General features: G+C 30.4%; 1 protein-coding gene across 1 annotated transcript in view; it reads right to left on the bottom strand.

Annotated features, from left to right (window-relative positions):
• LOC145314989 (uncharacterized) overlaps positions 1 to 13,533 on the bottom strand; it is a 28,018-nt gene that overhangs the window by 4,833 nt on the left and 9,652 nt on the right. The window contains exons 11-22 of the mRNA XM_080155058.1: positions 12,582 to 12,622; positions 11,232 to 11,327; positions 8,220 to 8,291; positions 7,797 to 7,862; positions 7,395 to 7,463; positions 6,551 to 6,617; positions 6,155 to 6,278; positions 5,202 to 5,273; positions 4,722 to 4,807; positions 4,059 to 4,136; positions 3,748 to 3,827; positions 2,565 to 2,673 (exon numbers count right to left, since the gene is read on the bottom strand). Coding sequence (XP_080011184.1) covers positions 2,565 to 2,673; positions 3,748 to 3,827; positions 4,059 to 4,136; positions 4,722 to 4,807; positions 5,202 to 5,273; positions 6,155 to 6,278; positions 6,551 to 6,617; positions 7,395 to 7,463; positions 7,797 to 7,862; positions 8,220 to 8,291; positions 11,232 to 11,327; positions 12,582 to 12,622 — 960 coding nt within the window. The remainder of the gene's footprint in view (positions 1 to 2,564; positions 2,674 to 3,747; positions 3,828 to 4,058; positions 4,137 to 4,721; positions 4,808 to 5,201; positions 5,274 to 6,154; positions 6,279 to 6,550; positions 6,618 to 7,394; positions 7,464 to 7,796; positions 7,863 to 8,219; positions 8,292 to 11,231; positions 11,328 to 12,581; positions 12,623 to 13,533) is intronic.

The raw sequence follows: 13,533 nt of genomic DNA, 5'->3' as shown, positions 1-13,533 counted from the left end.
TGGGGGGGTAATCGCCCCATTAACCCCCCCCTTGGACGCCTATGTGTGAGAGGCATCTAGTAGACCGTTCATATATGTATTGTAAACAAACTCAAATAATACAAAGCTAAATAACCACTAAAATATTGCTTATAAAACTTTTTTTTAAATATCATTGTTTTGTTCATTTCGATATGAAACATTTGTCCATTGTGCTCAGTATTTAATATGCAAAATCAGACCTAGAACTTATACTTCCCACAAAAGTTTTATGATTGCTATAGATTAAAATTAGGATCCCATCACAGGGGATCCCTCCACAATTGAAATAACCATAATTTGACTGGATTAATTCAAATTAATGTAGCAGTTGCGACAGACGTCACACGTATGTAATGATCACTATAATTAAATGTTCTTAAAGATTTATTATTTTAAAACATCTTTCCTCTTTTATAAAAGCTTGATTTTTTAAAGTTTTAGTTATTTAAATAGTTAGGTTTACAATTATGTACATTAAAACATAATCAGTTATAATTTACTTATATAAAAACCAGTAGACTAACTATAAAAAAAAACAGTATGAGACATCTTACGGCAAAATTTTGTACTACATATAATAGAATTTAATATCGTAATAATATCACGAAACCTCTGCGAATAATTGAATTATGTATCTTCCTATCTATAATACAAAGTAGAACGATGTCTGTCTGTCTGTAACAAAGGATCTCGCTAACCGCTGGACCGATCGGGTTCTCCTTTATAGGGTAGCTTCTCATAGGTCCCGGGAAGGTTTATAACTATATTCTTGGGGGGTGGGACACTACAACCCCCCTAAAAAATGAAAAATCCCCCCCCCCAAAAAAAATTAAAATAGTGGGGTGGACTACCCCCTCATCCCCCCCCCCAAAAAAAAAATAAAAATCCCCCCCAAAGAATTTTTGTCTGTAGTAAAGGATCTCTGTATCCACTGAACCAATATGGTCCAGGTAATGTTTTTAATTATTTTCGGGGAGGGTATTTCCACCAACCCATAGATAAACCCCCTAAAAATTAAAAATATGAGGGGGTAGACTTTTCAACTCTCACCTTTAGTGCCCCAAGAATGCTCTAGGAACGTATCCGCTAGTTATATAAAGAAGAAAGCTTCGCCCCTAGCCCCTGGCGCTTTGCTCCATGAGTTAATTTTTTTTAAAAATTCAAAAAAAATACTCACCCCCCCCCCCCCCCCCAAGAAAATAGCTTACAACCACCAAAGGACCAATAGGTATATACCCTGAAGAGTAGAATCTAAACGGTTCAGTGGTTACCGAGATCTTAAGGGACGGATGGACAGACAGACAGACGGACAGGCATCAAGATACTTTGTATTATAGATAATGTCTATAGATTTTTATTGCACCAGATTTTCATTTAATAATAAAATGATACTTTTAGCTGGCTATTATAACATGCCCACATCCTCACTCCGTTCATGACTTTAAACCATCCCCTCCCCTGGTATGTATATATATCCATTTATAAATGACATAAAAAATTTGTACTTTGAAAAAAAACAAGAATGACAATATCCTAAGACGACATCACACATATAAGGCAATAAGAGTTATAGAGCATCAGCACTTTGAGAAACAGAATATAACTTAAAATCTTTTTTAATCACGAAACTCCGTCACTAAATTCCTTGAATACAGATTGAGTTAAAATTGAATAAAAAGTAGTAAGGTTTTTTTGGTTTGAAGATTAAGATCTCGGAAAATACTGGACTGATTGAGTTCAATCTTTTTATTGGAAGCTTACGGGATTGTTTTATTCTACTTTATTTTTAGATTTAAGCCTTGGGATAGTTTTAGGCTATTTTACTGCCCCCTTATTACCCTCTTTGAATACAGGGCCGCTAGATTCCAGGGGGTGAAAATCAGTATATTTAAATGATAGAAATATATAAAAGAATATATGAATAGATAGATGGATGGATAAATAGAAAGTTGTATTGACAGTTGAAGGTTGACTAATTTGAAAGCAAATAGTCAATCTCTTTTTGCTGAATTTCTTATACTTAAAGTGTTAAGATAGAACAGCTATTTTTTTAAGGCTAAACATTTAAATGATCAATTATTACAAAGTAGCTAAACGATGAAATTTGCTAAAATGCTAACCTTCTTTTTTTTAAAGCAAAAATGTAAAAAAATAATCTTAAAAAACTGTTATAAACAGAACATTTTTAAGAAATACAAAATTTGGACGAGAAAAAATATATATTTTTGGTAATATATACATACAGCAGATAATTTTCATTTTAGTCAACAAGCTAACTCAAAAAAATCCATAAAAGCAATGCTGAACAGAAGATACATTGGGACAAATGCAAATTAATAACAAGTCTGCAGTAACAAATTTATGTTGGACATTCTTGTAGTCCAGTATAAGATAAAATTATAGTGTCAATAACTATAAATGAATTATATTCTCCTTACATACGACTTAATTGTCACTGTAATCCACATTATCATCTAAAAAAATAACACACCAACCCAGGTTCAAAGAAAAGAATATCCCCATTAATTTAAAAAATAAAATACCTTGAGTTGGAATAGATCATCAACAGTAAGATAATTGAGAACTCTTCCATCAACTCTGGCTTCCATGAAGGCATCTTTATACTGGGGCAGTCCTACATCATCCAACCACCTAAAATTATTTAATATTAATGTATCAATTAATATACCAATTGATGTATCATTCAATGTATCAATTGATGTATCAAGAGTTGTATCAATCAATGTATCAAGCAATGTATGAATCGATGTATCAATTGATGTATCAATTGATGTATCAATTGATGTATCAATTGATGTATCAATTGATGTATCAATCAATGTATCAATCAATGTATCAATCAATTTATCATTCAATGTATCAATCAATATATCAATCAATTTATCAAGAAATGTATCAAGAAATGTATCAATCAATGCATCAATTGGTGTACAAGCAATGTATCAATCGATGTATCAATCAATGTATTGATTGTTGTATCATTCAATGTATCAATTTGTGTATCAATTGATGTATTAATCTATGTATCAATAAATGTAGCAATAAATGCATCAATTGATCATAAATTGATACATTGGTGTTCAATCGATGTATCAAGCAATGTATCAATCCATTTATCATTGATGTATCAATCAATGTATCAATTGATGTATTAATCAATATACCAATTGATGTATTAATCAATATATCAATTGATGTATCAATCAATATACCAATCGATGTATCATTCCATTTATCTTTGATGTATCAATCAATGTATCAATTGATGTATCAATTGATGTATCAATTGATATATAAATTGATGTATCTATGTAATTTATGTGCTTATCAATTCACTAGCTGATAAAAGAATATATGTATGTATATATCATGGTATCTTTTTTTATATAAATTGATATACCCAACGATGTACTATTACCATTACCTCGTAAGGGCGGGATTCTCCTTCAATTTTAAGTGTTCATCTAGACAATCCAGAGCATCATCCACATGTAATGAGATGCAATACTCTAACACCCAAGCAGCAGCAGGAACCAATTTTTAACGTCTTTAGTTGTGACAAGGTGTCAGCCCGAGATTCGAAACTCCCCAGTGACGAATGGATGCGCCACATGTTGAGCCACGATCATGGGTTAACCCAACATTGTAACTATAAATGTACCCAAACTATTTAAGTATCCTAGGTCAAATCAATCGAATTCCAACCTGGTAACCCATTGATGGTCCAGCCTGCTGGCAGGATCTTCTTCCTCAGATTGCTTAGAAGATATGGCCAACATCACTTTCTACAATTGAAACAAAATTATAATCCTTTCATGTAAATATAGTATGGTTTTTTTTAGAGAAGCTTCTAATAGATCCTGGGATAGTTTTAGGCTATTTTTCTGCCCCCTATTAATACACAGCCCCTAGGTGCTAGGAGTGCAGTCATTAGTCCTTACATAAAAGTAATAGAATGTCTATCTGTCTGTAGCTTAAGATCTTACTAGGTATGATAAAAGAACATAGTTTTTCACCTTTCTATGAAGTATATTCTTTATGCCCAGTTTAGCTTCAAGATCTGCTGAACTTAAACTTGATAGGTGGACACCATCCTAAAAGTATTGGAAATATTAAGTTTAGGTAAGTGTACTGTTCTATACATATAATGTCCCAAGTGATGAAACCAGGCTATAATTATTAACATTCCTACCTTGACCACCCTCCTGACTTCATTGCTGTACATATAAAGTCCAAGGTGATGAAACCAGGCTCTAATTATGAATATTCTTACCTTGACCACCCTCCTGACTTCATTACTGTACATATAAAGACCCAGGTGATGAAACCAGGCTCTAATTATGAATATTCTTACCTTGACCACCCTCTTCACTTCATTGCTATGCATATAAAGTCCCAGGAGATTGAACCATGACATAATTATGAACATTCTTACCGTAACCACCCTCTTGACTTCATTGCTGTACAAATAAAGTCCTAGGTGATGAATCTAGGCTCTAATTATGAATACTCTTCCCTTAACCCCCCTTACCCACTTCATTACTGTACATATAAAGTACTAGGTGATGAAACCAGGCTCTAATTATAGATATTCTCACCTTGACCACCCTCCTCACTTCATTACTGTACATAAAAATTCCTAGGTGATGGAACCAGGCTATAATTATGAATATTCTTACCTTGACCACCCTCCTGACTTCATTGCTGTACATATAAAGTCCCAGGTGATGAAACCAGGCACAAATGGTGTCTGCATCCCAGTCCTAGATCAAAGTGTTTGTCATACATATGTAGGATATTGGAAGCTGGGTATTTATGAACAAGAATGTTTTTGTTAAGGCTTTCATTTTACTGTAATCATGGGTCAATTTAGTTTTAAGAATAATTGATTTGAGTTAAACTGGAGAATCATATTTTATGTATTTAAATCTTAAATGTATTTAAATCTTCCCCTGCACATTATTGTATAGGTTACTCAATTACACCTGCTAATTTTTTCAGAAAAGGACTAATTAATTAAGCTCTGTTTAGGAATGTGGTTATAACACCTTAATACATCAATGTTGAGACCTTAATCACAAAAAATACTTATAGTTCCTAAACGCATGGACACCAAACAACAACTACTCTACAACTAATGTATGTATGAGAACACTCCTGTATCCGTGTGTCTGGCTGGAAAGGTTGACTGGTCCTCTGTGATTGCTCCCAAGTACACACAAATTTGCTACCTAGATAGATAGATAGATAAATTTGCTACCTAGTTAAATGTCTATAAATCTATTTTTTAACTCATTGTTTTTCTAAATTATAATGACCTACTGAAAAACTTTTCTAATTTTTTAATTTGACTTGCTGATCTAATAATCAATCCAGTATCACATGCATTTAGTTACATTTATGGCTAAAATAACCTTTTTTTCTGGTTTAAGATAGAATTTTGAAGAAAAAAATTGAGGAATATGGCCGGAGTGAGCTCTTTGCATATTTTAATTTGTTTAAATAATCATACCAATCTTTCTTTTATCTATCTATCTATCTATTTATTCTTTTATGTCTAACTATCTACATATATCTATTTATCTACCTGTACTACCCCTTTGCTCTTTATCTGATCAGAAAAAAAAATCTTGTATAATCTGACCGGAGTGAGCTCTTTGCATCTTTTAATCTATTACTCACTATTTTATTACCTATTTATGGATTATGTCTAACTATTCATCTATTTCTATCTATCTAACCAGATATATCTATCTATCTGTCTATCTACCTGTACTGGCCCTATGCTCTTTGTCCTGATCAGAAATGATTTCTTGCGGAATATGACCGGAGTTGGCTCTTTGCATCTTTTAATTTATTTAAATAATCATGCTAATCTCTATATTATCTATCCATCTCTATCTTTCTATTTATCAATCTATGTCTATCTATCTATCTACCTGTACTGGCTCTATGCTCTTTGTCCTGATCAGAAATGATTTCTTGCAGAATATGACCGGAGTTGGCTCTTTGCATCTTTTAATTTATTTAAATAATCATGCTAATCTCTCTATTATCTATCCATCTCTATCTATCTATCTGTCCATCTATGTTTATCTATCTATCTATCTACCTGTACTGGCTCTATGCTCTTTGTCCTGATCAGAAATGATTTCTTGAGGAATATGACCGGAGTGGGCTCTTCGCATCCTGCTTAATATCTTCTTTAACCCTTTGGGCTTGGTTGCTATAGGATTCTAAAACAAAACAAAAAAATAATTTTTAGTTGATGACTTTTAATCAAAATTAATATATTAGAATTATAACTTAATGTTTTTTTAAAGTTTTATTGTTGTTTATCTATCTATCTATCTACCTGGTCGCTTTCACCGGCTCTATCAATACTAAGATCTCGTGGAAGACTGTTCCATGTATACCTATCTATCTATTTATCTAACTATCTCTCTAACTATCTATCTATGTATCTATCTATCTATCTATCTATCTGACTATTTATCTATCTATCTACCTGGTCGCTATCACCCGCTCTATCAATACTGAGATCTCTTGTACGACTGTTAGGAACAGATTTATGCCTGAAAAGTAAATCAATTTAAAAGGTTAGCTTTCAAAAGTATTTTAAATAAGATATACATACAGTAAGTTTCCAAAAAAAAGTTGCCATAGAGAAAATATTAGATAAATACATTATAAAACTATAATTTTGTGATTTGAAAAACATTTCAATGTGGTACTAAACTATCATAATTGTCTGTTTTTTATTACTTTAAGAAAAAGTTGAATCTAAAAGCTCTGTATGAAAGAGGTAGTTAAGATAAACCATAAAAATATCCTAAAACCATCCCATTCCTTGGGTCCAGAAATGAATTAGCCTAAAACGATCCATTGACTTATGTTAAGCTTACCTAAATTGAATATGGAAACTTTAACCAAAAATATCTTAAACCAACTGTAGACATTTAGGAATCTATAAGAAGCTTCCTCAAATTGTAAAACTGAATCAGATAAGTGGTTACCTTGCTCTTAAGGGACAAAACCTCACTACTTTACACAATAATATACTATTCTGCAGATTAAAATCTCCTGAATAACTTACCTAATACTGTTAGATCTTCTAAAGAAAGAAGTTTTTGTAGATTAAAATCTTTAGAATGACTTACCTAATACTGTTAGATCTTCTAAAGAAAGATGTTTTTGTAGATTAAAATCTTTAGAATGGCTTACCTAATACTGTTAGATCTTCTAAAGAAAGAAGTTTTTGTAGATTAAAATCTTTAGAATGGCTTACCTAATACTGTTAGATCTTCTAAAGAAAGAAGTTTTTGTAGATTAAAATCTTTAGAATGGCTTACCTAATACTGTTAGATCTTCTAAAGAAAGAAGTTTTTGAGTCTCCCTTAGTTGGTGTTGATTCTTTCTCACTAAAATAGATAATGATAATAAACAAGATTACCTATCTATCTATCTATCTATCTATCTATCTATCTATCTATCTATCTATCTATCTATCTATCTATCTATCTATCTATCTATCTATCTGTCTATCTATCTATCTATCTATCTATCTATCTATCTATCTATCTATCTATCTATCTATCTATCTATCTATCTATCTATCTATCTATCTATCTATCTATCTATCTATCTATCTATCTATCTATCTATCTATCTATCTATCTATCTATCTATCTACCTATCTATCTATTTATCTATCTATATATCTATCTATCTATCCATCCATCTAACTAACTTACCTATCCATAAGATGTGCAGGTTTGAAGACTGAGGGCTGCCAAGGAAGGGGGGTGAACAAATCATCCCTATGCCAATAAAATCAATTTTATTGAAAAAATCTGTTTTAACAATCATTACAAATTCTTTATTTAAAAAATCTATATATTCTATGTATGTATATCAAATTACTATTAGTCAAGATAGTAATTATGAATTAGATATTTAAAAAAACAAAATTTCTTTAATAAAAGGGAAGTGCTGGAAAGTGTCAGGTGTGAAATCATAAAAATACGTCTAAAATGAGAGGAGAAGTGTGAAATGAAACCCCTAAAAAAGACATGGATTTAGATGTTTTTTATGACGTCACGCATGACTCTTTACAGCGCTAAAAAAAGGCCTTTTTGAAATTTAAGAATCATTATTTAAAGATTTTAAATGCTTACTTATATGAAGGTCTTCTAGGAAGGCTACGGGTTCCATCAAATCCAGGATCTGTAAGTTTCTGCAGTCTTCGCCTAAATCATTGTTTTAAATAAGGTTTGTTTTATTTTATCACCGCACTTAGGCGTTTTTCAGTCCTTGGATACTGGTATTATATTGTGTTAACCCTATAGTATTCATTGTTTACAAAAAATAGTTATTAATAAATTCCTAATGCAATGTAATTATCATTTATGAATGTTGAATATTAAATGTATATGTTGTTTTGTCTCAATAAATATTTGAATTTGAATTTGATGTTTCATAATATTCAATGCTAAGCTTTATGTAAAAAAATCTGTATTAGTAGATAAAATATATTTGAATTTTTAAAATCACATGTCTTTCTGAAGTCTAAAACACAAGGGCAGATTCCCCCCGAACAATAACTTTGGGAAAAGATACATTTTTAACAAATAACATTGGTAGGGGTAAAACTCACATACCCCTATTTTTAACCCCTTCAAAATAAAAAGATTGGACGTCCTTATAATTAATATTTAGATTACAAGTCCCTAAAAGTGTTCGGTGTCAAAAAATGCACAACAATAAAATGTTCAAAGTGACCGCCTTGTGTTTCATTTGGACGTACATACATTTTAGCAAAAATAATATAAGTAGCGCAGCTACTCTATATTTGGGTCTTTCTGTACTTCAGTACAATAGATATAACAAAGTCTACATAGCCATTCCTCAATTAGACCAAGGAGAACAATCTCCTCACATTGTTGGTAGAAAGTGTATATAAGGGATGTTATGTTTTCTTTTTATAGTGTTTTACTTTTAATGGATGTATAAGATTAAAAATCAAAAAAAGATTAAAACAGTTATGTTAATTCAATTTTGTTAAATGTGAAAAATTGTCTGTTATACGATGTTAAAAATGATATTTCAGTATGGCTAAGAACCAGCGGATATTAAGCGACTTAGAAACCATCTTTGAAAAATATATATTTTCATGAATGTAAGAACACTTTATTAAAGCACTATACACTTGCTTTAATTTAATTACTACAAAACTCAGAAATTAGGATACAACGAAAAAGTAGTAAGGTTTTTTGTAATACAAGATTTCAATAATTGCAGAACCGATTGATTTTATGATGGTTAAAGGTTATCTTATTCTTATAGTTAAGTGTTGGGATAGTTTTAGGCTATTTGTCTGCAATCCCTATCTTTTTAATACAAGTTTTAAATCATTATTATGTAAGGTTTAAAATTAAATAAATGTTTTTATCCACATAAAGATTCAAAATAATATATCAAAATTATAACAGTTATAGAAAAGAAAAAAAATATATTTAAAATAAATTGTCTTATTCTTTGATTCATGAGTAAAACATGAATGTAACTTAAACCCCAAATGACGCAAAAGTGCTTTTTAATAACGAAGCTACAGTGTAACTCACTTTGTCTGCTTGTCTGTACGGATGATATATAGGGGAGATTGGGATTTACTTGGATTGTAAAATATCTTGAGCAATAAGCATTTACTCCATATCACTCTTTGTCAGTTTAAAACGCTTTTAAGGATATTACCGTCTTTTATTTTGTGTGGGCTTAGACAATGTACAATATATTAATTATACCCCCAATAATGATAAACCAAATTATCCCTAATGTAATTGAATTTTGTGGCCGGCGAATAAAAGATGATATTAATATGTTGATTTCTTTTAATCTTTTTAATCCTTGTTTTTTTTATTTTATACTTTTTTCGCTTTCTCTGCTTGTGAAATGCAGTTTTTTTTATAGTAGTTTCATGCATACTTTCATTTAGATTGCTATACGGATAACTTAATACAAACCCAAGACAAAGATCTAAAAAAACAGCATAAAACTATCCCATGTAGAGATTCCCTAAAATGTAGAACTCAATCGGTTTAGTAGTTGTTAAAACATAAATGTACAAATTAAAAACCTAACTAAGCTATATTATAGAGAGACATTATATCCAATCTATAGAGTAGTTGTCATTCAGACTTACAAGTTATTGATTAGCTTTGCTATCTACATAAATAGTTTAAAGTTTAAAATACTATACGGATAACTTAATATTAACAGATAGCTCTTGTATTATGTTTAGTGTTAAAATATTTTAATATAGAGAAAAAGATTTATAGATAGATAGAAAGTTAGATAGATTATAGATAGACAGATAGATGGATAGCTAAATAGATAAAGAGATAAATAAAGAGATAGATAGATAGACAGGTAAACAGAGATATATACAAATAACTTCATTCAATATTTTCACGTTCACAAGAAGTTTTTCTTAACTTCAAAGATAGATATTTTGATGGATGGATAGATAGATAGATAGATAGATGGATTGATAAATAGATAGATTAATACCTTAATTCAATATTTTCACGTTCACAAGAAGTTTGTCTCAATTTCAAAGATAGATATTTTGATGGATGAATGAATAGATAGATCTAGATGAACAGATAGATAGATAGATAGCCACAAAGAAAGATGAACGAATAGATAGATTAATACCTTAATTCAATATTTTCTTGTTCACAAGAAGTTTGTCTTAGCTTCAAAGAAAGGTAAAGTGATGAACAGATAGATAGATAAACACAAGGAAAGATATACGAATAGATAGATAAATACCTTAATTCAATATTTTCACGTTCACAAGAAGTTTGTCTTAGCTTCAAAGAAAGGTAAAGTGATGAATAGATAGATAAATAGATAAATACCTTAGTTCAATATTTTCTCGTTCACAAGAAGTTTGTCTTAGCTTCAAAGAAAGGTAAAGTGATGAATAGATAGATAGATAGATAAATATCTTAATTCAATATTTTCACGTTCACAAGAAGTTTGTCTTAGCTTCAAAGAAAAGTAAAGTGATGAATAGATAGATAGATAGATAAATACCTTAATTCAATATTTTCTCGTTCACAAGAAGTTTGTCTTAGCTTCAAAGAAAGGTAAAGTGATAAATAGATAGATAGATAGATAAATACCTTAATTCAATATTTTCTCTCTCACAAGAAGTTTGTCTTAGCTTCAAAGAAGAAATTTCGCTCATCAGTTCCAATTTTTGGGTTTCCAAGGACGATCTAAAATAATGATTATTTATCGTATTTTATAGACAGCTTGCCGCGGATATTAAAATAAAAAAATATATGATTTAAACCAGTTTTGCAAGCCCCAAGGGGCCGAAGGCCTGTGTAACAAAACTAGTATCAATTATATGATTTTTATTTTAATATTTGTAGAAAATTGTCTGTAATACGATGCTATATATGATTTTTCAGTATGGCTGAGAACTGGCTCTAATCCAGCGGATATCAATTGGTTTTGATGCCATACTGGGAAAACACATATTTAAAGTGTAGGATCTTAATGGATAAGACAATTGATGATAAATTTATTAACATTCTCAATTATACATTAACCCTTATGCAAATTATGATTATTGGATGAAATATGCGTACTACCCAATTATGATTTAGTAAAATTACCAAAAGTTTTTAAAAGCGAAGCTTTTCTATAAGTAGGGTCGGTCCGTCCGTCCGTCCGTCCGTAACGGATAGCTTTTTTCATTAATTTAGGCATGTTAGAATTGTCCTATCGATTTCAAATTTTGCATGGTGATTCCTTTAGTAGTTAGGTACGATTTAGAAAGCGTAGCAACTCTATAATCATTACCAAAATGTCCGTACGTCCATTTTAAACATGTTGATTTTTTTACTTTTTTTAACAACAAATTTTTATGTGAACTAATCATCTGATTGATCTGATTTTTGGTATATTGATTCCTGGAACAACAAAGTATAATGTAATAAGCGAAGCAACTCTAAAATCAAGCCCTAAAAATGTAAGTATGTCCATAAACATTATCCTGAATCAAGCAGTTTTTCAACAAATTTACTTACATTTTTGCTTTGACTCTTATACATTTATATTATGATTATTCAGTTCTGACACTATACAAGTGTTAATGTCTGTTTGTCCACCGTTTCAGTGCTTCGCTTTTATGGATGTTGTCATCTTTGTTAAGTCAAAACTGGTTTATAAAACTTTGGGACCAATGTCCCCTCTTGCCTTAAGGTCTGGGGATCTTAAGGAATAAGGCCATGGATAATAAATTGATGTACATCCACATATGATGTGAAACAAAATTAACCCTTCTATATATGAGAAATATTTGTTGAAAAGTTAGGACACTACTAGTATAGAACCAATCAATCACAATTCCATTAACATACCCAAACTTTTTAATCCACCAAATAGAAAACCTGGTTTGGGTAACGGTGTAATTTTTATTTCAATGTTTCCTGAGTAAAAGAAGTTTAAAATAAATATTTTACCTGTTTAAAATTTCTCGTTGTAAGGCATCTTCAGTTTTTCTGCAGTCATAGCAAGTCAAATTTGAATATTATGAAGATCATATATTTAGGTTTTTATTAGGTTATAAAAAATATATATTATTAATTTAGAGACATAAAAAAAATTTGCAAAAAATACCAAACATAAGCTCACCAATATTCGTAATCTTAATTGTTGGTAAAACTTTCTTAGTAGATAAGTATTTCTATATTTTTTATTCTAATCTCAGGGATCTTAAGGGATAAGACAATGGACGATAAACAGATGTAGATTAAAAATTTTGTTGAAAAAGTTTTAACAAAACTAATTTGGAAGCAAAAAAACTTCAATAAGAGTGCCCAAAGTTGTAAGTAAGAGAATAAGATAATGCAAAACTTCGGGTACTAATTTAATTTACAGCCAAATGTCCCCTCCATCCCTAGGTTTATTTACATGGAGTCATTGATAGAGCCATTCATTTAAATATCAATTTATATAAATGGGTTTTTAAAAACAGAAGTATTTTTTACGCATTGAAAAAAACCATTACTTTGAAATGTTGGAACATCATTGAAATTAAAAATCAGGCCTTATGACGCAATTTGAATTTCAAATGTCTTGGCCAGTTTCATAAATTATATAAATAACAGTAAAATTTCAGGCTATTTTGGGCTGTAATTTTTATGTCATACTATGATATTAAACAGCTACAGAAACGGTAACAAAATCATATTTCTAAAAACACTTATAATAGTAGTATAACAGTAGAGTAGAACATCTAGATAGGCTGTAATAATACTGTCATACTAATGTATAGAACAACTATAGGACCAGTAATTTGAAATGTCTTTCCATATTAGCGTCATACTTCATTAACCCAGTTATAAATTACAAAATACTCAAAAAGCAAATAGTATGATAGTTGATAGATGGATATATAGTTATATAGATAGA

Source organism: Acartia tonsa, chromosome 3, assembly GCF_053477335.1.
Source record: "Acartia tonsa isolate MP-2025a chromosome 3, ASM5347733v1, whole genome shotgun sequence".
Classification (NCBI taxonomy): Eukaryota; Metazoa; Arthropoda; class Copepoda; order Calanoida; family Acartiidae; genus Acartia; species Acartia tonsa.
The sequence above is the reverse complement of the archived record's forward strand: the minus strand, read 5'-3'. Positions and strand labels throughout refer to the sequence as shown.